Genomic DNA, 24,181 nt, shown 5'->3' on the forward strand with positions numbered 1-24,181 from the left:
GCACACCAAAGGAAATGGATTATGCAGGTTTTGTAATTAAAGGAGGACTTTTGAGGGGAAACGAACTTTGGAGTTTGCAATCTGAGACCTGATTCTTAGGAGATGCTTTTGTTTTTAGTTTAGTGGAATTGAACATCACTTTGCAAATGGTAAAGCCATAAAAACACACTAGGTGCCCTGGCCAAGCTTTTCTACTTTATGCTGCATTTTCTAAAACTTAAAAATAGCAACGTTAAACAACAAGTAACATCAGCATCATGTGCCTGGCAGGCTCTTCGTTGCAGTGCTTGAACAATGATATGCATTACAACTCTGTCCAGCACGTCTAGAAAATTCAGAGAGAAAAACAGGCTTAAAAAGTAACTAAAAAATAAAACCCATTTCATGCCAAAAATCCTAAAAAAAGATTGAGCTGTCGTGAAAGCCAATAGGGGGAAAAAGAAAAAAGAAAAGAAAAAGCAAAGGCAGTGAAGTCAGGTTTCCTAGCCTGCATATCTACGGGGCTAAGGAGTCCAAAAAGTGGTAGAGTTATTTGATACTGAAGTCAATGGGGCTAGTCACAGGATGCACAGCTAAGCACACATGTTGTATGCGGTGTTGTTTTAGCTGTCTTGGTCCCAGGATACTAGCGAGACAAGGGGGTGAAAAGATTTTACCTCGCCCACCTTGTCTTGCTGAGCCCATATGTAAGTCTTTGCTGGATGGGGGCTACTCCTGCCTCCCATTACTAGAATAGCTGAACTCCTTTGACACTAACGAGATTGCCATTGTCATAGTCAAAAGTGGACACCATGGAGATTCTGACTCTTCTCCCTGTTCAGTAGATAGCAAGGTCTGCTTTGGGTAGAGTGGCATGTAAATGATCATAGCTCCACTAAGGTTCTTCTTATGTGTTATTTATACTGCGGCAACGCCCAGGAGCCCCAGTCACGGACCAGGATCCCATTATACTAGGTGCTTTGCAAACACAGAACAAAAAGACTGTCCCCATTTGTTCTTTTTGAGGCCTAAAAATTGTCCACTAGTAACCCACAGTAGCCCAGGGCTCACCTCTACATTCTTGTAAACTCATGGACTCTCATTGTGACTAACACAAATGAAATCTACCCGGCAATTTGAAGAAGCAGCCCAACAATGTTAAATAAAGCCAAAGCCTGGCTTACTTTGAGTGAGGCCATTGCTTTACAGCACGCACCACTGGGAGCATGGCTGTACGGAAGAATATTATTCTGTCACAGAAAAAGCCTTTGGAGGCGGGTAGGGGGAAGGATGGGGAAGATTCCCTCTCCAGAATCTGACCATTGCTTATGTACTTTTAACAAACATGGTGGAGAATAACTTGTAGCGTACCCTCCCCCAAGCAAATGGATCTATCTTCCAGTTTGGGGTCTACCCACTATAATTTGAAATTACATATTGTACAGACAAATATAGTACAATATTTTAATAAGATTTGATAACTACAGCAGCTAGGGGGAACAGTAGGATGAACTATGTGTACAAATAAGAAAGGCCATTTTCATATTTCATTGGCCAAAGGCACAAGTTTGTTACAATGAGTTTGCTTACTGTTGTTAAACAATAGTTTTTCCCTTATGAAATTTTTGTGATCTTGCCAGTCCCATGATTAACATGCTGTTAAAAAGGCCTATTAATGGTACTTTTCGGCCTGGATCCTGCAATCAAATCCTTGCTGAACACTTGTAGAATTGGGCCTCTCATTTGCAAAAAAGCTAATGGTGAAAACAGGTGTTGCAGTAGGAATTTCTCTTGAGTTTCAGAGGCAAATCCCCAGCTGGTGACAGCAGTGTAACAGCACTGGTGCCAGTTGAGCTACAGTGATTTACCCCAGCAGAGGATCTGGCCCTCCGTGTCTGTAGGCTGTCCTAAATTGCCGTAGCTTACATGCAGTAGTTCTGGAGATTCGTTGCTGATGTTTCAGCGAGCATGTTAGAAGTGTGCTCATGCGCGTTCCTTTGCCAGATGAGCATTCACAGAACATACTCAACAAATATGGTGCCATCAGCTAACAAACAGTGGCTCTCCATAGTGCAATTGATGGGACTGCTATACAATTACAAAGATGCTTTTCAGGATATCGAGTCCCACAATTTGCATTTGTTCACCACACTTCACATAGGATACCCTCCTATTTTTGTTTAACTCTAATAAGAGTAGTTATAATAGGATTAGCAGATTTTTTTTTTACTCAAAATACAATTGCCTCATATCAGAGAGTATTATTACAAAGTCTTATGACAAGATGAGTTTTTACTGTATATGTAAATGTATTTAAAATAGACATATCTCAAAAGCACACTTCTACATTATAAAGCTTTGTGTGAGCTATTTCTCCACATGTGAGGACACAGGTTCCAGATAAGCATTTGGTAAACATTTGAAAAATTGAGACAAATAATCCTATGTGATCCCAACATCTTCAAATACACACTTGAAAAATTCGTTCTGTAACAATTTCAGCCTATCTCCCGCAACATCGAGGAATCGTAACACTGGTAAAACTTGCAGAAATATTTTTACAATTTTATTAGAGGTTTTAATTCAGTGCTTTATCTACCTCTGTTAGTCTGCAAAATAGCTTTAAATATTCAAGTGGTAATTAATGAATCTTTTATGTTGCAAATCAAACATTTTCATCTGTGCCACGGTACGGTAGTGAGAAGGAAGGATTTAAAGTATAATTGTTTCTACTGTACTCCTTCCAGTGCTGAATGCCTTTTACCATTTATTATACCACTGGCTTTTGCTATAGTTCATCAGCACTGGGCCATCTCTTTATTGTTCGATATTTGCTGCCTTTTTTTTTTTTTAGTTCAAGATTTCTTACTGTGCCTTTGCCAGAGACATTCCTAAGGAGATGGAAACTCTCTGAATGCGGAATTTTTGCATGAGTGCAAAAATAATAAGAAGCATGTGTGTATTAAAAAGGGATCCACTTAATGGGAAATGAGCATTGGGTTACATTACTATTCTATTACAGCAAAAATCATATTTAATAAATTTTCTCCAGATTTTTTCAGAATCGTTCTGTATTTTTCTAAGTCGCATGCCAATCCAAAGAAACCGTGTATATGATACATTTGATTTATGCTAAGTAAATAACCTGCACAGCCCATTTGTGTGTGTGTGTGTTTTTAAATAAGTGCAGAAACACACACCAGACTAGAATGTGGGCTTAGTTTCCATACACTGGGAAAAATAGTCTTGTGCAGCTGGCAGCCTTTATAAACAGTATTTGATTGTATTGACGCTATATGTGGAATTTTATGTTATGTGGCAAGAACACAAAAAAGGTAACACTGAAATTTATCCTAAACCATAACATTACTACTAGTACTGAAGTAATTACTTCAGATATTAAAACACAGTTTTCCTTTACTTTCTTTTGTCATCACATAAAATGAGGACTGGAGAGCTACAGTGTAAATAGGCCGCTGCTTATCCTGCTTTCCATAATGCTTATAAAAGGATTGACACATCCTTGATTGTACTCTATATCAGCCGACCCTTGTTGTTCCATGCCCCTAATTAATATTATACTCAGTGACATTTATGTATCAGAGCAATAAGCTAAACAGGAAACAATTTATGTCACCTAAAGCTTTTTAACAAATCGATGCAACTATTTGTAATTGCTTGTTTCACAAGATTAAAAGTACTCAGCCTTGATCTTCGCCCACAGTTTTGTGGCCAACATGACCTGTGCTTCCGTTGTAAAATAGGAGTGTGGGTGATCAGCACCTATTTCCATCAAGTAATCCATATTGCTAATATTTCTGGAATTTTAATGTAGTTACAATTTATAGCTGATCAAATGTGGTTACCTAAATTGCTGTTGCTAGTAGACAGTTTAACTGTCTTTATTAATTACAGTATAATTTAATGTTTGAATACAGGCACTTGTGTTGGTCATTTTTACAGCTAAAGCAGTTATGTGCCTTATGACGAACCATTTTAGCATTTTCAATGGAAATTTGCTAATATGATGAGTGATAAAAGTGTCAAACTCTGGTAAATAATGGTTATTGCCTTGGCTGGAATTAATCCTTGAAAAGACGGTTACCTTCAAATTAACATTATAACTTGAAGAAAAAAAATGTTTTTCAGGCTTCTGTGATACATAAAACAAATCAAAACAGAAAAAGAGCCACTGATTTCTTCCAAACAAACATATTTGCAGTTCTAGCCACTGAGGGTTGACTTTGCAGTGAAACAAATGCTGTTTTTAAAATAACTTATTGGGGGTGGGGGGACAGATATTTTTGCCAAATATCACTAAGCTGAAATTGTTTATCATTTGTGAGTCTTACATTTTGAAAATGTTTAATAAAGTTCATTATTAAGTTGCCAATATGCGCCCTGATACAGCAGATCACTTAAAACCTGCGGACTTCACTGAAGCTTATTTCTATTGTGTTAGCAGGTAGGGGTCCCCGTCCTGCATCAGGGTCTCATTGTGCTAGGCGATGTATGCAGAACACAAAGACGAACCCTACCCAGAAGATCTCACAATCTAAGTAGCCTTAAGCACGTACTTAATGTGCTTAGCAGAATCAGTCTCCCAAGGTTCTGATCCTGTAAGTGAATCCACATGGGTGGACCCCCATGTCTATGCAGATGCCCCACTGAAGTCAGTGGGGCTCCATACAGAGTCACCTTGTAGGACGGGGGCCTCAACAATCAATTTGCAACCTAAATATTTTACATTTGAAATTGCGTTCACACACGCACAGTATAATTTCCCACCAACACACCACATTTCAGTCCACATTTGCCAACTTGCTTTAGATGAGATTGGAGGTTTGTAACAACAAACTTGGTAATATCAGAAGGAAGCGTACTTCTATTTGACAGAATTAAACTCCACTGCAACAAAGATGAAAGATGGCCTTGATTACCATGCTATTACATGAATGTTTAACATTATCATTGAAGTCTGAGCTTGATTAATAGGTCAAGCAGGGCTAATTACACTTTGTTGTGAGGAGTGTGTTTGTGAGAGAGAGAGCGAGCGCGCAACAGTGTTAATTCCTGAAAGTGGTTCCACAGTGTAGATTGTGTTCTAGTATATGTTGACAATCCTAAGTTAAATGTCAATATTCTAACCTTCTGTAGAGGTCACCTGTAACGTGCATGGGGAGAACTCTACTTGTTTGTTGCTAATTCAGACTATGCCTTGAATTTTCTTTTTAAAATGTTTTATGTTCTGGTAGTTATTTTTTCAGTAGAGAAGAAACCTAGAAAAATTAAACACTGTACTTCAATTTTCATCCTGGAGGTTAAGAACGGCCATACTGGGTCAGACCAAAGGTCCATCTTTCCCAGTATCCTGTCTTCCAACAGTGACCAATGCCAAAGGGAATGAACAGAACAGGTAATCATCAAGTGTCGCCCATTCCCAGCTTCTGGCAAACAGAGGCTAAGGACTCCATTCCTGCCCATCCTGGCTAAGAGCCATTGATGGACCTATCCTTCATCAACTTATCTAGTTCTTTTTTCAACCCTGTTATAGTCTTGGCCTTTACAACATCCTCTGGCAAGGAGTACCATAGATTGACTGTATGTTGTGTGAAAAATACTTCCTTTTGTTTGTTTTAAACCTGCTATTAATTTCATTTGGTGACCCCTAGTTCTTGTATTATGAGGAGTAAATAACACTTCCTTATTTACTTTCTCCACACCAGTCATGACTTTATAGACATCTACCATATCCCCCCCACTTCTTACTGGGTACTGTATGAAGCGTCAGAGTGGGCAAAATCAATATTTTTGATTGGAAAAAGACATTTCTGAGCTTGCTGTAGCTGGTGGCCATATTGCAGATTGGGGAATCATTTTGTGACATGCCAGAGTATGGCGTCTGGAGCTTGAAATTAGTTTATTTCTTGGATAATACAAAATACTGTGTAACGGTTAAACATTTGGCTTCAGTATCAAAGAACCCCATTTTAAGTTGCTGCTAATGCTGCATTAAATTAGACTGAAGACTGAGAGCCTGATCCTGCCACTACTCAAGTCAATGGCAAAACTTCATTTTGGAGTAAGCTCGGGCTCCAATTTGCAGGCCCAATTCTGTGAGTGCCCTCACAACTTCCAACCAAGTCCATGGGAGTTGACCAGTTCAATTCCTGGTAGCAGGCTCTCTGCAATTGGGCACTACATACACAGACATCCAAACTTCTGGCAAGTTACACAAGCACTCCTGCAGTAAGTGAGCATTTTGTCACTGACTTCAAAGTAAGCAGGAGTAGGTCTCAGTTTATATGGATCAATTAACATGTAATACCTGCCTTTTCTTCTGCCTTGCACCTGGTATAGTCATCATCACCTGTGCAGAGAGTGCCAATTGGGTGCAAAAGTCTATTATGATTTGACTTTCTTTGCCACCCACTTGAGCCAAGTGTAAATGACATCACAACACATGCTCGGCTAATTAATATTGAACTGTATTAAGATACGCTACCAGTGATTTTAAGCAAGCTAAGTAAATTTGATTTAAAAAGGGGGGCCTTGTCTAGTTTTCTAAAACTGCAATACACATTAACATTTGCTGTGAACATTTTTATTCTCTATATTTAGATGATTAAAGTTTCAAAATCAATATCTTTTCGATACACTATTTTGTACCTTATTTATTTTTTGCCCTGAAAGTAGTTATCTGGTATAATTCTATGGCGGAATATTTTTATAAAATCATTTGTACTAATTTAAGCATTTATCATTATATGCAAAAAGATTTCTTGATGAGAATATTATAGATGGTGCATGTTTTTGACATTAGCATTTTATTTGGATGACTAATCTTGCAGATGTGAAATTTTAATGAATTATTCATGAAAGTCTCTCCTCTGAAACTTTAGTTTGCTGCTGCCAATGCTAGTTATTAAACATTTTATTTTTCTTTATAAAACTTGAAGAAAATAAACGTATGCTTACTCAAGAGAAAAGGAGGTGGGCTCCTTTCTTTAACGTTTGTCTAAGATGACACAGTCGCTTTGAACTTTATTAATTATGATTTGGCCTGATCCTCTAAACCCTTTATTACCTAGGTATGATTACAACTCTGAGCAGTTCCTACTGAAGTCGACGGTACAGTTCCCAGGACTTGGAAGTATTTGCAGGATTGGGCCCTAACCCAGCACTCATGTCTGTGCCTTTAGGATAAAAGCCAGAGCGCTGCTCAACTCTCATTGACTACAAAGGTCAAACCCACTGCTTCTGTTTGCAAACAGATACATTTAAGGGCCTGTTCTGGGAGGTGCAGAGTGACTTCCAATGAGGTCACATGGAGTTGAGCATGTTCTGAGCTTTGGAGGACCAGGCCAATGCTCACCGTGGCTGAAGCGTCCCCTGTTAAATGTAGATCCAGACCCTGCCACATGCTGTACTTGGGAAGACTCCTGTACTCATGCAGAGCGCCACTGACCTGGACAGGATCTCTCCATAGACTTAATGGGGACTCTGGGGAGGGGCTGGGGCCTGCCCATGGGGATCCATTTGCAGGATGGAGACCTTAGTGAATGTAACTAACATGAGATAATAAAAGGGAAAAACAAAACAAAAACTTAGGACATGGCAACTTGTATTACCAGTGTGAGCAACCAGCATTTTATTGCATTTGAGAATGCTATAATGTCAGTAATTAGTACTGACTACACAACGTTTTTTATTGTCTGTATCAACAGACATGGAATGATGGAATTACAGTTGATGTAAGGAATGAGTTTCTTTTATGCCTTATCAAAAAAAAAATCTCGTTACTGGCAGCACATACACATGAAGCACCATGCTAACAGTCTGGACTGTACCATTTTCATCAAGGCTTATGGGTAGAAGATATTTTGTTACCTACTCTGGGTCCATTAAAATGCAGTCATACCTGCAAATTTAACTCTCAAGACTAGAATGCTAAGTGGTTTCTGAAACATCTAAAAATTCAGTCTGAGTACATTAACCAAAGGTACCAAAGGATTTCAAAAGAGTTTAACACATTCTTCACGCTATAAGGAATGTAGCTTCTTGGCAATCTGAAAACTACAATAGTTTAAAATTATTTTAAAAACTTTTATACATACGTATATATAAAATATCTAATGATCTGCAGTATTTGTAGAATCACAAACCCTGCCCCATTCTCTCCCTCAAAATATGAGTTTAAGAAGAGTGCTGGGAATTATACTTGAACTCTCATAAGCGACAATCAAAAAAGGTAATATTTTGTGGTCACCGTTGTTCTACATAAGCCTTGATTTTTCATATCATTTCTAGTCAAATGCAGAAACCTAACAGGTTTTACATTTACAAACTTTTCTTTGTGGACAAGGAAGGCTTTGACTCTCATTCCTGACAGCGATTTACCTGATACATGGTACTACTTTCATAATGTACGCTTTTCTTTGAGAAAAAAAACATGTAACAAATTGTCTTTACATCTTGGCACCTTGTAAAGTTTTTTTTTCTTTATACAAAAGTTCAATAGTTTGACACGCCCCATTATTAATCACTACTTCACTGATAAACTTTGAAAGTGTGACCCTGGAATTCATCATGCAAAATATTTACTGCAGCAGGAGAAAAACATTTTTAAAACAACTTTTTTTTTCTTTTCAAATGCACGAACCTTTGTTTAAGACAGCCAGAAATGGCAGTGGTAAGGTAACAGAAGGGGTGGGAAAGTATAAAAAAAACCCAAACAAAAAAAAAACCCAGCTTAACACAAACTGTACAAAAGCGGCTTGGATCAATGATAACAGGAGAAAAAAAAATCTGTCAACTATGTTACAATTTAAAAGCAAAAAAAAAAAAAAAAAAAAAAAAAAGTCAGGGATTTTCTCCCACATGTCAGCAAATGTCATCCAATATTCTTAAAGCAAGGATAACTAAATAAAATACATGTGCAGCATATTCTGCAATTCCATTACATACAGTAGGTTTTTTTTTTCCAAAGCTATTTTTTTTTTAGTATAGTTAATATAAAGCAGTTGCACAAAAAGCAAAAGGTGTTTTGACAAACAGGTATGCATTTATTCCTTTTGAGGAATGGTATCTAAAAAAAAAAAGGACCTTTTCCCCTTTTCGCCCTCCCTCCCCCCCAAAAAGACAAAGGCTCACACAGACACATTGGGATATATATGTACAACATAATAAACCCCACCCTAAAGAAGCAACTGTATATCCAAAGGGATACAGAATCAGAACTGTAAAAATCATAGTGAAGTTTGCTTGATGTAAAGCCTGAGATTTTCAGTTGGTTCTTCTGCAAGGCTGTGACACCTGCCAGATATGTTAAAATCTAATTTTTATTTCTTTTTCTCTTTTTTCTTTCTTTATTTTGCTACAGTCTTTAGACTAAGCATGCAAGACATACAACTAAGTGCAACTGAGTGAAATGTATTTTTTATTTACTCATTCCCTAACAGTTTGAACTGAGGTATGCGTACTAACAGTTTCTCATGCTGTTATCTTTACTCATGTCTAGCTACACATGCTGAGAATGAACTAATCTACCAGATTTTTATCCTCTTTTGAATACCGAACTAACCAGCAAACCACTCAGTTTAGAAGCACAGGGACCAATTCTCATGATCCCCATCTGGCTACTGCCGGCACATCATGAAGCTGCCTGGATATAATTAAAAAAAAAAAGTTTCAAATGACCACAGACTGCCCTTTTTTTCCCCTTTTCTTTTCTCTCTTTTAAAAACAGAATGCAGAGTTGAGCTTCAGAAAAGTAACTGCCAATAAAATTTCTTGTACCGAAACTTATGTGTGGACAGGAGTGTTATTTCCTTATGAAAAACGCTGATCAAAAACTAAACAAAACTCAGCAAATGTGCCAAGATACACCAAAATTAAAGCAGTCATCTTAGCACAATCCTTAAACAAAAGTGGCATACAATCTGTAAAAACAAAGACCCCAAAATATTTTATTTTTTTTTCAATTCTAGGAATACTATTATGTGGTCCAGTAAAACTATGGGAGCTTTTCTGTTCTCTTTTGCGTTCTATTGAACTGCCTCCTTTATTTGATACTCCAATTTTCTGCAAAATATCTGCACTTGCTTTCTCCAGCTCCCTTCTTACGGCTCCCTCTGTAACACTGTTTCCTAGTTTTAGCCTCAAAAGCTCTTCTTGATTTCTCTTTACAGAATTTCAGTTTGGTCGCTGTAAAGGAATACGAATAAAAAGTAACTTTGGTTCAGTCATCTACTTGGCCATCTAAATTTACTAGAATAAAGGAGCAGTTTCCCTCTCAGGTTAGCAATAGCCCATATCTTGTCATTTCCCTCTAAATTCTTCAACCTCCCTTGATCAACAATAAGAGGATATTTGGCTTCATAAGATAAAGCATATAATAGAGAACATAATTTACCTTTGTGTAATATCTTTGGTAATTTTAGGGGGGAAAAGGTACAAAGAAGAATATAAATTAAGCTCAGAAAGGCTTTTTTTGAAATAATAATAATTAAACAAAAAGCTACAGTCCTACATAAATAAATGAGTGACAGAAAAGTGGTTGCAGAATGAAAGTGTTTAGGTGTTTGGTGACTGAGGTGTACTGACCTGTAACAACAGCTTTCTGTATGTAATGTTTGCTTTGAAGAGCACTGCCAGTTCTACCAAACAAGCCCCAGTGCCATTTCCTTCCCCCCGATCCTGCTATTTACTGGTTTCTACTGTGAGGTTTTGATACTGGCTGGTGTAATATTGCATAACAATCTTCACTGCAGTACAGAATTTGCAAAGTTGAAATTATTAACACTTTAGCATTAGTGGGCTCAGTCCTTATTAACTGCCGTAACAAGCTCAATCTGAAATCTAATTTGTATTCAAACAGATTAATGCCACCAAGCAATCCTGAACTGATGTTTAGCTGAGAAACATCACCACGTATTACAACAGTTTAATGAAGTCATCTTTCCAACCGCTATTTGCAAATGAAAAATAATAATAAATGTATAGCTATCCATCTTGGTAATCTTAGATATTCCAGAAAGATTTGTTGGCCCATTCAAACTCATGTTAAACAACTGAGAGCCTGCCACTGTAGTATTCATTCTCTAATGAAGTGAATTCTGTTGGTGCTGCATATGTTTCTTTGTGCTGTTCAATTTTGTGGCATTTGCTAATATTCACCATTGCTGCCAAAAAAATCAAAAACCAAAACTAAAAAAACCCTGTTTTGTGGAATGAATTTATGTTGCTTCCTATAGTATTTCTATGTTCATCTGTCATTCATTCTCATTCTTACAGTACTTCTTTTCTCTCTCTCTCTGTTGGACGACCCTTCGGTGTGTACAGTGCAGCATCTGGGACCTTTTCAAAAAAACAGACACCAAAATGGAATGTTTTCCACAGCTAAAGAAAACATGGTGGCATCTGAAAGAGACTGGAATGAATGACGGAAAAAACTACAAACAATTCAATGACATTCAGCTTCGTATAATAAAAACACCTATTAACATTCATCACAAAGTACAGAAAACATTAGGCCTTCAAGAGGCCCTGGGCCGAGATGTGGCCTGAGGTCAGAACTTAAAATGGTAGAGCAGAAGTGGGGGGGAGGGGGGGAATAAAAGCAATACATTAAAAAGTTTGGGATAATATTTCTTGTAACCCCTCGCCAGTACACACACACACACACACACGCGCGCGCACACACATGCCTTCCCCATCCCAAATGGAAGCAAAAAAAAAAAAAAAAAAAAAGGACTAAAGGCAGTGATAACCAACATGCAGTACTGTGCAAATATCTTGTCCATTGGAATCCTTAAAATCTGGGCAAAGGCTTGATCTGCAGTTAGGTGTACATGCTCAGAGTTTGATGTCCTCAGTGTCCAAAATTGGCAGGACTGCAGTCCAAAACCTGCTGCTAAATGTGAGTAAGTGAATCAGTTTAGCAAATTTACAACACTGATGTTGACTGTAAGAGAGGAAAATCCCAAGTACCAAACAAGTCCATCCAATGCACAGAGTACAAATTCCTTTTTTCAACAAAAAGTAGAAAAATCAAAAATACTCCCAAATGGGATACTTGATGGCACTAAGAGTTAACATATTTCATAGTTGTCAAAGTGTACTGAAAATCCTCCAGACTGTACAATAATGGAGAGATTTCGCAGCTAAATTTGACATGTTTTTCCAATCTTCATTCTCAGGATAATGACGTCAGACATATTCATTCTATGTCCTCATTTACAGGTTCATCTTCATAATCTCTGTCATGATCAAAATCTGGACTGTGATTGGCTGTTGTCACTAAGGATAGCGGGCCTTCGTTTTCGTCCGGATCCAACGGTTCTTCTTTGACATGCACAGGGTGCCTAGGAAAATTAAAAACAGTAAATCAGCAACTTCCCTGTTTAAAAATGACTTTGTCCTGCTTTGGCAATACTGACATTTTTTTGAGAAACTGAAGACCTGATTTCCAGAGATGCTGAGCACTGGGCACCTCTGACTAACTTCTACAGGAGTTGTGGGTGCTCAGCACATATGAAATGCAGGCCCTGAACTTTTGGGTTTGCTGCTAAAGAAAAAAAACAATCAAAAAAGTGTATGCCTAAGAATGTGTCTACAGTTACTTGGCTTCACTGGGAAAATATCCTAGGAGGAACACCTTCTTGTATATGGTTTATTCACAGGATTTAGAGAATATGCTCTCAACTGACATATTAAGTTGATTAACACAATCTTCAGCTAAATAAGCGAATTAAGCATGGTAAAGCAAAATAGTGGTTTGTCAACCCACTGAGCTGGTGGAGGCTGGGCTAATCATCGCTTGCTGTGTGTTCTGCTTTTCTAGTTAACATGCAGAACCTGTGAGCCAACTCTCCAGAGGACGACCCCAAGCGAGGTTCTATCATTAATCAACTTCAAGCAAACACAGCAAAGAGACACCATGATACATGCTTTAAACTCCAAATTAATGCATATTTTTACAAACTGTCAATAAGGGAAGAAAAGCTCTGCCAGGAAACACAAACGGAGAGGAAAAGGCTCGCTCAACACAACAATATGATAAGAAAGCAGAGCCCTAACGAGAATAATAACACTGTCAGCTGTAAACAAGGCAGAACATGATCCTCAGCTCATGGTGGGCACAAGGATGCACTAAAGAGATGAGATCTGCCAAATTTCTCATTATAGAATAGCACATGAATAACCCGCAGGGGAATGTCGGTTGGTCATTCCAAACGGGTATGATAACAATTGAAAAATGTTGTTCGTAAATCATATTTACAACAAACCCTTTACAAATACAAATTACTTTTTTTGTTCAGTAGCTTTTGATATGTAAAACAGCCATGTGAGTCAATACGGTCTGGTTGGTGGGACTTCATAGGAAAGTAGGATTTTATTGACATGATCAAGTATTAATAACACGACACGCCAATGGAGACCCTGTTTGCTTCCTAAATAATTGATATTGCAGGCAATCCCTTAAAATAAAGTGTTAATGAGTTCAAGTTCCATTCTATTTCTCGTGGAGTTGCTATCCACCTCCCACAGTCTGGGTTGATCTCTAGCCAGCCTGATTTAACCCATTCATGTAGGCTATATAAAGAAAGACTTAATCATAAGTGCAAACATTCCTGGTTAAGAACGTTTTCTTATTCTTACAAAGCATCAGGTTACAATAAAAGGTTTAAAATAATTACCCTTCACTTTATAATTCTGGCTAGATGGGAATGAAAATGCTTTTTGTTTCATTTGCCTGCACACAATACAGGAAAAAACATTTTCAAACTAAGGATCGAATCCTAGTTTTTGAACTAGTGGTGAACATAATTGCCTATCTTGCACACTCAGTTGTTGTGCGTGGATGTGCAAGAAAAAGAGCTGATGCAACAAGACAAGTGGGTAATAACACCACCACCACGCTCTTATATAGTGCTTTGGATCAGTAGATCTTAACGTGCTTTACCAAGGAGCTCAGTATCGTTATCCCCATTTTACAGACGGAGAAACTGAGGCATGCGGAGGCAAAGTGATTTGTCCTAGGTCACCTAGCCAGGACCACCGTTTTGCTTTGTGTTTGTACAGCACCTAGCACAATGGGGCCCTTTTTCATGACTCGGACTCAGATGCTACAATAATATAAATAAAGAATAATAATGGTAGCAGAGATGGGAATGAAACTCAGGTCTCTTGAGTCCCAGTCCAGTGCTTTATCCACTAGCCCACAATGTGTATTCACATGCATTACCAGAAGGCAGAACCCCTTTGGGAGCTCCTGAATGAGAAAATTATGTTCTGCAGCCAGCAAACAAACCAAAGAGAAACTTATATATTTCAAGCTATGTGACATCTTTGCAGGCAAACCACCTTGTAAACTTGTACTTCAAAAGTCATGATACTCTAGATACTGGTTTCAGTTTGAAACTGGATCTAGTTTGGAAGCATCCACCTGGCTGACTACACAGATTTCTAGTATCAGCTGTGAATGCCTTTCAATCCTTCGACACTTCAACTTCTTGAGCTGAAAAAGTAACTAGATCAATATGTGGGAATTAGCTGCACCTTGCATCCCATCCTGCATTGGATCAGTAGGGAGAAATGATCCCATCACAGAGACATATTAGTGCTTATTGAACACATTTATTTATTTTTTCAGTTTATGAAAATGTGCCATATCAGCAAGTCTCTGGGGGCACGTGCAATACATAATGAAACACACAACATTAGCCACTGATCTCTGGACCTGGGAATAGGATCTCCTAAAAGCAAACATCCATGAAAACAGATGGACTTCGCACTATGTCCTAAAAGGTCAACACACTCATTATTTGATGGACCAGTAGGAAAGAAATCCCTAAATTACTAGAGAAAATACCCCACACACTGGCCCCTGATGTTTTTCTATTTAGGACCTCAGCAGAGCTCAGATATCACAAGGAGAGCGGTGGTTTTTCAGATCATTTAGTTTTGACACAACTGTGGAAGAACAGAGAAATGCACATGGAGAAGACTCAGAACAAGTTGTTAGGAATCAGGGCCTGAGCCAGCAAAGCCCATAAGAAGTCTCACTGAAGTGAATGGGGATAATCACGTTTAAAGTTAAGCATGTGCTAAGTGCTTTGTTGATTGAGACCTGAGTCAACACGCAAAGAGATCGATTATACTTCTAACTAGAACACACCAGTGTTATGTTCATGCACTGGGCTTTTTCTGGGTGAAAATTTGAAAAGAAAAGAAAAAAATAGCAGCTACACACACAGAGCAAAAGATCTCTACATTCCTTTACAATGCTGGCAGTAATATTGATGATTGATTTCATTTAAAAGTCTTGCTCATTGTGTTTGTGTCATTGCTGCCATTTTGTTTTTAAATAAATTGTTTTTTGTTATTTTTGAAAAATTAATACAGGTGTTTTTTTCAAAAGTAAGGACACGCTGATGTTTTATGAACCTGAAGTGGTGATGGGGGGAGGGCTTCTTCCCCTGGTTGTGCAGATTCCAAGGCTATTGTTCACATGTTAAAGTCCCTGCACATCTAACCGATCTATTAGGCTTATGCACGATCACCAAGCTCTAACAAAGATAGGCCAACAGATAGGGTGGACGCTGGCTGCACCTGGGTAATTGTTAAGTATCTCAGAAACTAACAGCCCTTGTATAGAATTGATTGGTCTCATTTCCAATCAGCATAATAGTTTCTTAGGGCCAAATCTGGTTTAGTTTCTCCCCAGGGCATTAGATGCAGCAGAACTCATGCCATTTTGCTTTGGAGATTTGGGGGTGGGAAGAGCTGGTGATGCCAATGCATGTTAATACATAACTTGCCTAATGCCACTACCGAAAAGGATCTAGGGCGTGGCCAGCTGGTTGGAGCCACAACTACACAGAAAAAGAGGTTGCACAAAAGCCATGGTGGCTGCTAAAGTCTTGTGGCTACAGTAATGGATGGTGGGTGACTATCCTTCCCCCTCTTACTGGTTCCATGGATTTCCCCAGGATATGCCTTTCAATCTGTAGAAATGTTTGAAAACCTTGTTAGGAAATCCAAGATCAGGCCACACTCACCTGCTTTAATGCAAAACCGAAACGCAATCCAGGTTTTTCCAAAAGGTTCTTGAACCTTTCCAAAGCAACCGCAGGACAGGGCTCATGGTTTTGTTTTGAAAGCATGTGAAACCAGGTGGTTTTGACTGAGTTTCACTTTGAGGTTTGGGTTTGTCCCCTGAAGTAATAAACAAAGCACTGGGGATGCACAGCCAAGAGAATGGAAACCAATGAAAAGGGCTGAATAACTCCAAGTGAGACAAAGCTCCAATATGCCTCTATACTCTGCCTTCCCCCGGGTACTTAAGGTGGGGTAAATATCAAAGGAGTGAGTCCCATTTGAAGGAATCATCTCCCCAAATTAGGATGTTTATCTGAACTATCCAAACTTCAAGCAGAAAATGTGCATGGAAAACAAAACAAAGCACAATCCAGCCCCTTGTGTGGTATTTTGGTTGTAGCAGCAAACTGGCATGTGAAAATGAAAACCCAGTGATTATTATTCAAACACCTCAAAACTACCAGCCATGTTCAGTTTAAAGACATTAGTGTTCAGACGTGGGGAGATTTTTATAATTTTCCAAACCAGTTTGAACCCCTATTTAATGCATCTCATAAATGGAATCTGAGTTTTTCTTGTTTAGTAGTAGAATTTTAACACATTTCATTTTACTAGAACGTCTAAGGATTCAGAAGGGGCCTTAACAATAAAAATAACCTTACTGAACACAGATTTCCCTTCTTTTCACATTTGAGTAATTCTTTTGTTTGTGCACTCTGGGAACAGAGGACTTTTTAATAAAGCTGACTGTTGTTTAAAGCCACTGTGTTCTGGTGGTGCACACAGCATGGAATAGTTTGCTTTGTGGCTACCTTTGGAGCATATCAGGATGAAAGTGTTATGTCCCCAAGCTGTAATTATGTGACTACTTTCTAGTGTTTCAAAAGAGGGGGGGAAAAGTAGCAGTAGTTCAATGTGTCATAAAAAGGAAAGAAATGAATGGTAATGAGACTTCAGCAAAAGTGTTGTACTTGCTTAGTTGTCATGTTAACAAGGTCTTCTAAACCTTATGATAAAAGTTTAAGGCTTGATTTATTCCAATATACTGGAACTGTTAAAAAACAATTTGCATTATGGCAGAGAAGCGTGTTTTGGAAAAGAATAGAGAATGTCATTATAAAGTGTACTTAATGGAAATAAGATATTGCAAAGAGTAACTGTCTATGACACTGATAGTCTGCACTGGAAATCTGATGTTGACATATAATTATATTTAGCAAACAGTGTAAACCCTATGACGTTTGAACAGCATCCTGCTTCATGGCCTTTCAAAGTATTTCAAAACACTTGTTTAATGGGAAAGCCCACAAGCTGCTATCAGGGCATACACCTTGCTGCATTTTTAGTTATACAAAAGGAAATATTCAGTACAAAACACACAGTATTAATTTGAGAATATGGAATCATTCAGGAAACAATCATTTTCACATTACAACACAAAAAGGGTTTTTCTGGTGGATGGGGACAGTGAGAATCTCTCTCTCTCTCTCTTATTTCTGAGGTGCATCTCACCTGGGTATCTAAGCACTAAATAGTGGATACTAAATGCATTAAAATCACAGCTATGCATATGGTTCTAGGAAATGTGTTACCCTGCTTTTCACTTACAGTTACGCTTCCCGCCCCATACTCCCTTCAAAAACAATGAAATCTTAAGTGAAAGGAGAAGTACATAAACTGCACTAGCCCTGTACCTTAAAAAATATACCTGGATGAAAAGAAATTTGTTAACATTTATTTCTGTATGTTAGCCCAGGAGAAGGCCTTATTCTTGAAAAATATTCCATCTTCTCCTCCTCCTCCACTAAAACCCTGCATGGGCATGGCCAGAGCATAACCAATTGTGACTAAAACTGCCTGAAGAGGAATCCATTTGTGATAGCATTAACAGTGTGTCACGTAACGCTACTTTGGGAAAGATAATTAATACTGCACAAACAATCACTGTAAAAGCTAAACACATTATTCAAATGTTTTGAAGTAAATGGTGAAAGACAATGTTCAAATTAATTATGAATTAAAAATGAATGTTGCCATCTTTAAAGATTATTTTTCAAAGCAGACTGTGCACTGATTTAAAATGCTGGAATATCAAAGTATCCAGAGCTTTCGATTCCTGTCCCTTTTCCTGCTCCCCCACAACATATTATGCAGGTGGGAAACTTTTTTTTTTTGGCCATTAAATGCTAATTAGTTTCATAACTAATTACTATGATGGTATTAGGTTAATGTTTTTCTACTTTTTCATTCAGACCTACTTTTGTAAATCCCATATTCAAATTACTTTGAAGTAAAAGGTTACAAATTACTTGGGGGTTTTGGATTTTTTTTCTTTTACTCTGAGCTTTGGTAACTCAGTCAATGATTTTACAGTACATTTTAATGAACACTTGGATAAGAGCAGACTGCATTTCATCTATGTTTACTCACAGAAGTAGTCAGCCGCTCCAAATAGACAGGTTTTAAAATTTGAGAACTACGTGACTTATAAAGTCTGCTTTCCTTTCCAGCTGCCAATTACCCAGTTTTTAATTTGGGGGGTAGGGGAGAATTTACAGCTTTGCAAACTCACTCAGTCACCCATGAATACTGAACACACCCACAAGGGCAGCACACCATTCCTGGCTTACCCTTTCCTGTACTAGCATTCTGCCCGGTGCCATTTACATTTAGCATGGACAGCAATCTCCCATTACTTCATGTGGTTATATAGGCACTTGTTATATTGCCGTCTGTTGCTATAATGCTCATATTAATTTTCCTTTTGATATTTTAAGAGCGATCTATAAATCATGCATGCCTTCACATGTGCCATCGTTAATGCCCAGCAATACTGTTGTTTGCTGAATGTTATTAGAAACCAGCTAAACAAGCTCATTCCCCCAGCTCTGCCCCGCCAAGCATGTTTACTGGGTAGTCTGAAGTAGAAAGAAACAAAAACTTTTCATAAAGTTGCCTGAGAGTGTTTTTGTAGCTCTGTGGTCTGGAATTGAACAAAGAGAATGGCAAGTGAGTTAAGAATTTTATAGCTGTGTGCACTTGTCAGACTGGATTGAGTCGATTGGTTTTATGTGGAAGTTGGCAAATGACCCTTTTATATTCTAATCAACCTAAATATTTTCAGAAGCTCAGACTTTTCCTTTTACTGCCCAGGACTGGAACTTCAGACACAAACTTTGAAGAGTATCATCGTTACATTTGACCAGATCCCTAAATAAACACACATGTACATGCTGTACTTACATTGCTTGCATAGGGGAACGTCCTGGACTACTGTCACTCTCATTACTGTTCGTATGCTCCATTGCACCATTAAGATCTTCCCTCATAGCATTGGCTAAATTGCCCAGAGTGGGATTTCCCATGGAAGCAGTAGTGTATAGAGGTATACTATTATCAGCCATTGAAGCCTGCCAAGGACATAGCAAAAGTGTATGAAGAAGGATGTCTCACATTTTTATACACTGTACAATACAATCACATATTCAAATTGCCGGTTTTAAAAATGTGTTTTCAAAAAGGTCTTGCACTGACTCCCCCAGGGGAAACGTGTCACGATTTGCATGAGGAGTTCAAAACTGTACTGATCGTTGGTGCACGAGAGAGGATGGTTCCTGCTGTTCCCCATTTAGATATTACAGCTTGTGGAAAAAGCAAATTTACCTTTTCTACTTTCATGATACACTATTTTTGAGGCTTTCATAAAAAAAAAAAGTTAAAAAAGCAATTAGAGCAAACTCATTTGGCTGAGGATTCCGTTCTACTCATGACATGAGTGAGAAGTGATGTGTGAGCAGTTACAGAGGGTTAAGTTTTTCTCATAGTTCTGCCAGCGCAAATGCAGAGTAACATCACTGAAGTCAGCTGAGTTACTCTAGATGCACACCAACATAACTGAAGTATGAACTCATCCCTATATTTGCTGTGTTACTTTTGCATTGGTGGGAGAAATCTAAGATTTAACAAGGCAGGGTAAATTAGGATGGTGTTTTCTATTTTTTTACTGCTCTGATAACTCTGATATTATCTTAGGTATTGTAGATTTGATACCATTCGGACCTGATTCTATTTCTGATAAGTACTGTAATAGGCATGTTTTAGTCATCTTCTAAATGCAGGTATTTTTAGAAAGGGAATAAACAGTTAAACATTTTCCTTCTTATTCCAGATTTACTGGTTGCTAGTATTTATTTTATGCTCATGTTTGATCATTTTGACAGGGCTGTCCTATGGTCAGTGAGTCAGGCTTGCAGCATGTTAAAACCTCTTCTCGGCCAGCATAATCCCATCATGTAGTGATGGGAATATAGCACCGTCAAGTCCTGATGTGAGAGGAGTTAGTTCGTTGGTCCAGGGGGTGGGGGTGTCTAAAAGGAAGCAACCCTTTGAAACCGAAAGATCATTTTATCCATCTGTGAACCAACGTCCATGGCTTTCTGAGACGTGCCAGCATGGAAAGCCACAGATGCTGGCTCTGCAGTGGTCAACCTAACTCAGCGGAAAGGTCAGCTTCCTGTTACAGTCAAGCAAAAAGAATCCATCAGCACCACAACTGCAAGAGGCAAGACTGCTCAGGGGAGGGTAGTTCATGCAAATGAGCTTCCCACCTGATGCTCTCTGCTGTTGCTGATTCTTGGGATGTTCCTCACTTACTACCATTATTCCTGTTCAAGCACAAATGTGCATGAGGGAACGACCCAGCTACGAGCACAATCTCCCTTTTAATTCTCTCCCAGGCTGACCTCTCTAAACATCTGATCGCATGTGATCCTAAAAGCTACTCTGACAAAGAGGATTATTTTTATCTTTTTGATTCAACATGTAGCAAACTAATTTTGATTAAGGGAACGTAAAGATTGGCTCACATTTCCTGCAGTTTCCAAAATAAAAAGGCAAGCTCTTCCCTCATAGAGATAACTTGTAATTGCAGTCGAGCAATTTATTTGGGAAGAGGTTGGACAGAAGATGCACCTGATATAATTATTTCTTGCAAACCGCAATTCGGCAAATGGCCTGATTCTCTGCATAAGCAGGGAGCGATGGGTAGTTCGGAGGTGTGGGTCAGACTTGTTATCCAGAAAAACTAGTAGTTTCTTGAACCCCGTTAGCTGGGAGGTCAGGCTGGGGACCTCTGAAGATGAGACTTTCTGCAGATTACTGGCGTTGCCTGGTTTTATCCACGATGGAAAAACACACTCTATTTGTGCTCAAAATACTGGTGTTTCTGGTCCCAGGTGGAAGCAGAAAGGGCAGAGGCACAGTGACGTTTTAAAATAACCCAGCCATACTAACCGAACTGTTCAGAACCCAGCCACGAGGGTTAGGACCGCTTCCAGTGTTGGGAGGAGGTTTGATCTGCCCTTACTTTATCCCTCAGTGCTGCTCACACTAGGAGGTGAAAAGGGAGCAAATACCACAGTTACCTAGTGGGGACGTTAATGTTTTCCACATTTCCCAGGGCAGACTCATTAGTCTTCTGAGCCTCATACCCTGCTCTACTCGTTCACACAGGAGCTTACATCACCAGGTCTGCAGGGAGAGTGCAACGGCAGTTGCTTCATTTTTGCCTGGGGTAGAGCACAGATTTCAAGAGTGCTCTTCGCTTAATCAGGCAAAATAGAGTGGAGGCACTGGACCTTCTGGGAGACCGACCAACCAACACTGCCAGGACAGGGAAAAATGCTTCTGGGTCTCCCCCGGGATGAGAACTGGAATCCCTATACCCTCCATGCACAGAGAGGGGAAGAGAAAAGGGCTTCTTCTCCCTGCCCATGAGGGGAAGCAGATATCAGAAATGTCAGAGGTGTGTGGGTGCAGCTGAGGAGGCACCACTACCACCTGGAGAGAAGAAAATCCTGACATTTTTTTGAGGCACATAACATCAGATTTTCTGTAGGCCTGAAAACAGGAGCCCACCAAACTTGTGAGTGCATACAATGGGCAGGTGTACACATGCTACAGGATATGCCCAAAGCCAGAGGGGGCACATTTCTAGTCAATAAGTGACAATTTGGCTCAACATGTCCACAGACAGGAAAATCGTATCATAGACTAGGAAGTTTATTATACAAACCATGTCACTTGACACGTTATCTTATGCATCAAACAGTATGTTAAGCCAATGATTTTTTTTCTTTGTCGTGACTGCTCAGAGTCCTTTTGAACAGTAGAGAACACGCCACAATTTTTGCAGAAGACCATGAGATGTACTTTTTTTGCTAGTAGCTAGAAATTGTCTGACAAGGGGGCGGGGGAGGGGGAAGGAGCCTGCTGGAATATTTTAACCCTAATAGAACCTTGTATTTAATTAGCACAAAGTTATCTTGTGATCCTGTTTATTGACAAAACTCAAAAGCTTTAGCAAAACCTGCCCAGATTCTCATCTGAATCGAGTGGCTTATCTAGTGTTATTGGAGAATACAAACACACGTTACTCCCTAGAAAAAACTGGAAAATGAAAATAGTTTTGAGGGTCTCACAAAAGACAAGAATGGAAGATGTCAACAACAACACCACCACCACATGTTTTAGAAAGAAGACATGAACAGTTCTGTATGATAAGCATATTAACTGAAATTAGTCACATAGTTAACAGAATCTGAAGGAATGCAGGACCATTTCATTTTTGCCTTTCAGCCTCATGAATGTAAAAAGGTGCCTGTAATCTTAACACTATTCAATAGACAAAGCAGTCTTTAAAAATCACACTTCACAAGGCTCACGGGAAAATAAGTTACTAATGAACAGTATTTACAGTTGAGTCATTTACACGTGTTTTCATTTGCTTTTCAGAAGTTACTGCATTAACTGAAATAATTAGGAGAAATGCACAGTGTCATTTCTCTCCTATTAATCTGTTTTCTTGGTTTTTAAAAAAAATAAATTGCTTAAATTGCAAAGCTAGTAAATCTTCCACAACATTCAATTGCCCAAACATGACATATAATCCACTGCACTAAGTTTAACCTTTGATGAATGTCTTGGGAAGGCTTTCTATGGATGTTTGGAGCTCTGTCGTGCAATCATTGGCTACCTTGCAGAACTTAGCTACTGCATGTGAGGATGTCATGGCAAGATTAAGTAAGGCCTTTGTAGTGATTGGGGAAACAGTGTGGAAGAGGTGTGAAAACACATAGTAATCAGTAGGCAAAATACAAAAATGCTTGTCACTTATGTCAGTGGTTCTTATAATGAATACTGACTTCACCAGGGACATTTGAGCCAGACACAATAATTTTATTAGAAAGTTGCACAGAGAAAGAATGAGGAAAACGTATTTCTTTTGTGTAACACACAAAAGATGTTTCAGATACACACACAAATTTATATTGTGCACATATGCTTATATACATATATATTGCACATCATTGCTGTATTTGAAATATCTAAATATTCTTTATAATTTCTGACATCTCTCTTCTTCTTTACAAAGTGAACTAGACCTTTGTTATTTAACAACAACAGAAAAATATGAAAAAAATAGTCCTTAAAAGAAGGTGGGGGTCGGGGGGAGAAATGATCTGCTTTCCCTTTAAAGCCATGAACAATAGAAGGTCATGTGACACAGTATCCTATCATTCAGCACATTAATAGCTGTGCTAGAGTAATTACACTTGTGGTATTTTTGCCTCAAGTGAAATTCTGAAATAAGAGGATGGAAATTATGATACTGCTGATAAATATTAATAAGTGAACTTTTAATTTTTTTGCCACAATATTCAAAATGCTAAGCATCTAGCTAATGCTGAAGCAGCCTGATATGTGTTTGCCTCCAGGGACGATGATGCTTTATGCACTTAAGAAAAAAGTTTAACGGAATTAAAATTTAATATCTAATTAGAGCAAGGCTAATATATTTTGAAATGAGTGGGGAAGACACATGCCTCTGTTGCGTATTTGCTACAGTCATTAATCTTACCTGTAAAGCAGCATTGAGAGGTGTGCAGTAGGTGTGGCTGGTCTGTATGTTTTTAATAAGAGAAGGGTTACTGCATAAGAAAAACATAAAAAGTAGAGGTAAGTGCAAACTACTCATCTTAGGGTGTTCCATCATGTTATGTTTCCTCCCACACCAGAAATCTACAGACTGCGCTGTTTG

At 38.6% G+C, this 24,181-nt stretch overlaps 1 protein-coding gene across 23 annotated transcripts in view; it reads right to left on the reverse strand.

The window, feature by feature from the left end:
• Window positions 1-7,601: 7,601 nt before the first annotated feature.
• Window positions 7,602-24,181, reverse strand: part of FOXP1 (forkhead box P1) — a 499,850-nt gene continuing 483,270 nt past the window's right edge. For all 23 annotated transcript variants that reach the window (XM_075130242.1, XM_075130253.1, XM_048859184.2 and 20 more), the window contains 3 exons: window positions 24,002-24,071; window positions 19,327-19,493; window positions 7,602-12,344 (listed from right to left, as the gene is read on the reverse strand). In XM_075130242.1, the coding sequence (XP_074986343.1) occupies window positions 12,200-12,344; window positions 19,327-19,493; window positions 24,002-24,071 (382 nt within the window). In that variant the 3' untranslated portion in view covers window positions 7,602-12,199. The remainder of the gene's footprint in view (window positions 12,345-19,326; window positions 19,494-24,001; window positions 24,072-24,181) is intronic.

The sequence above is a fragment of the Caretta caretta genome, chromosome 7 (assembly GCF_965140235.1).
Source record: "Caretta caretta isolate rCarCar2 chromosome 7, rCarCar1.hap1, whole genome shotgun sequence".
NCBI lineage: Eukaryota > Metazoa > Chordata > Testudines > Cheloniidae > Caretta > Caretta caretta.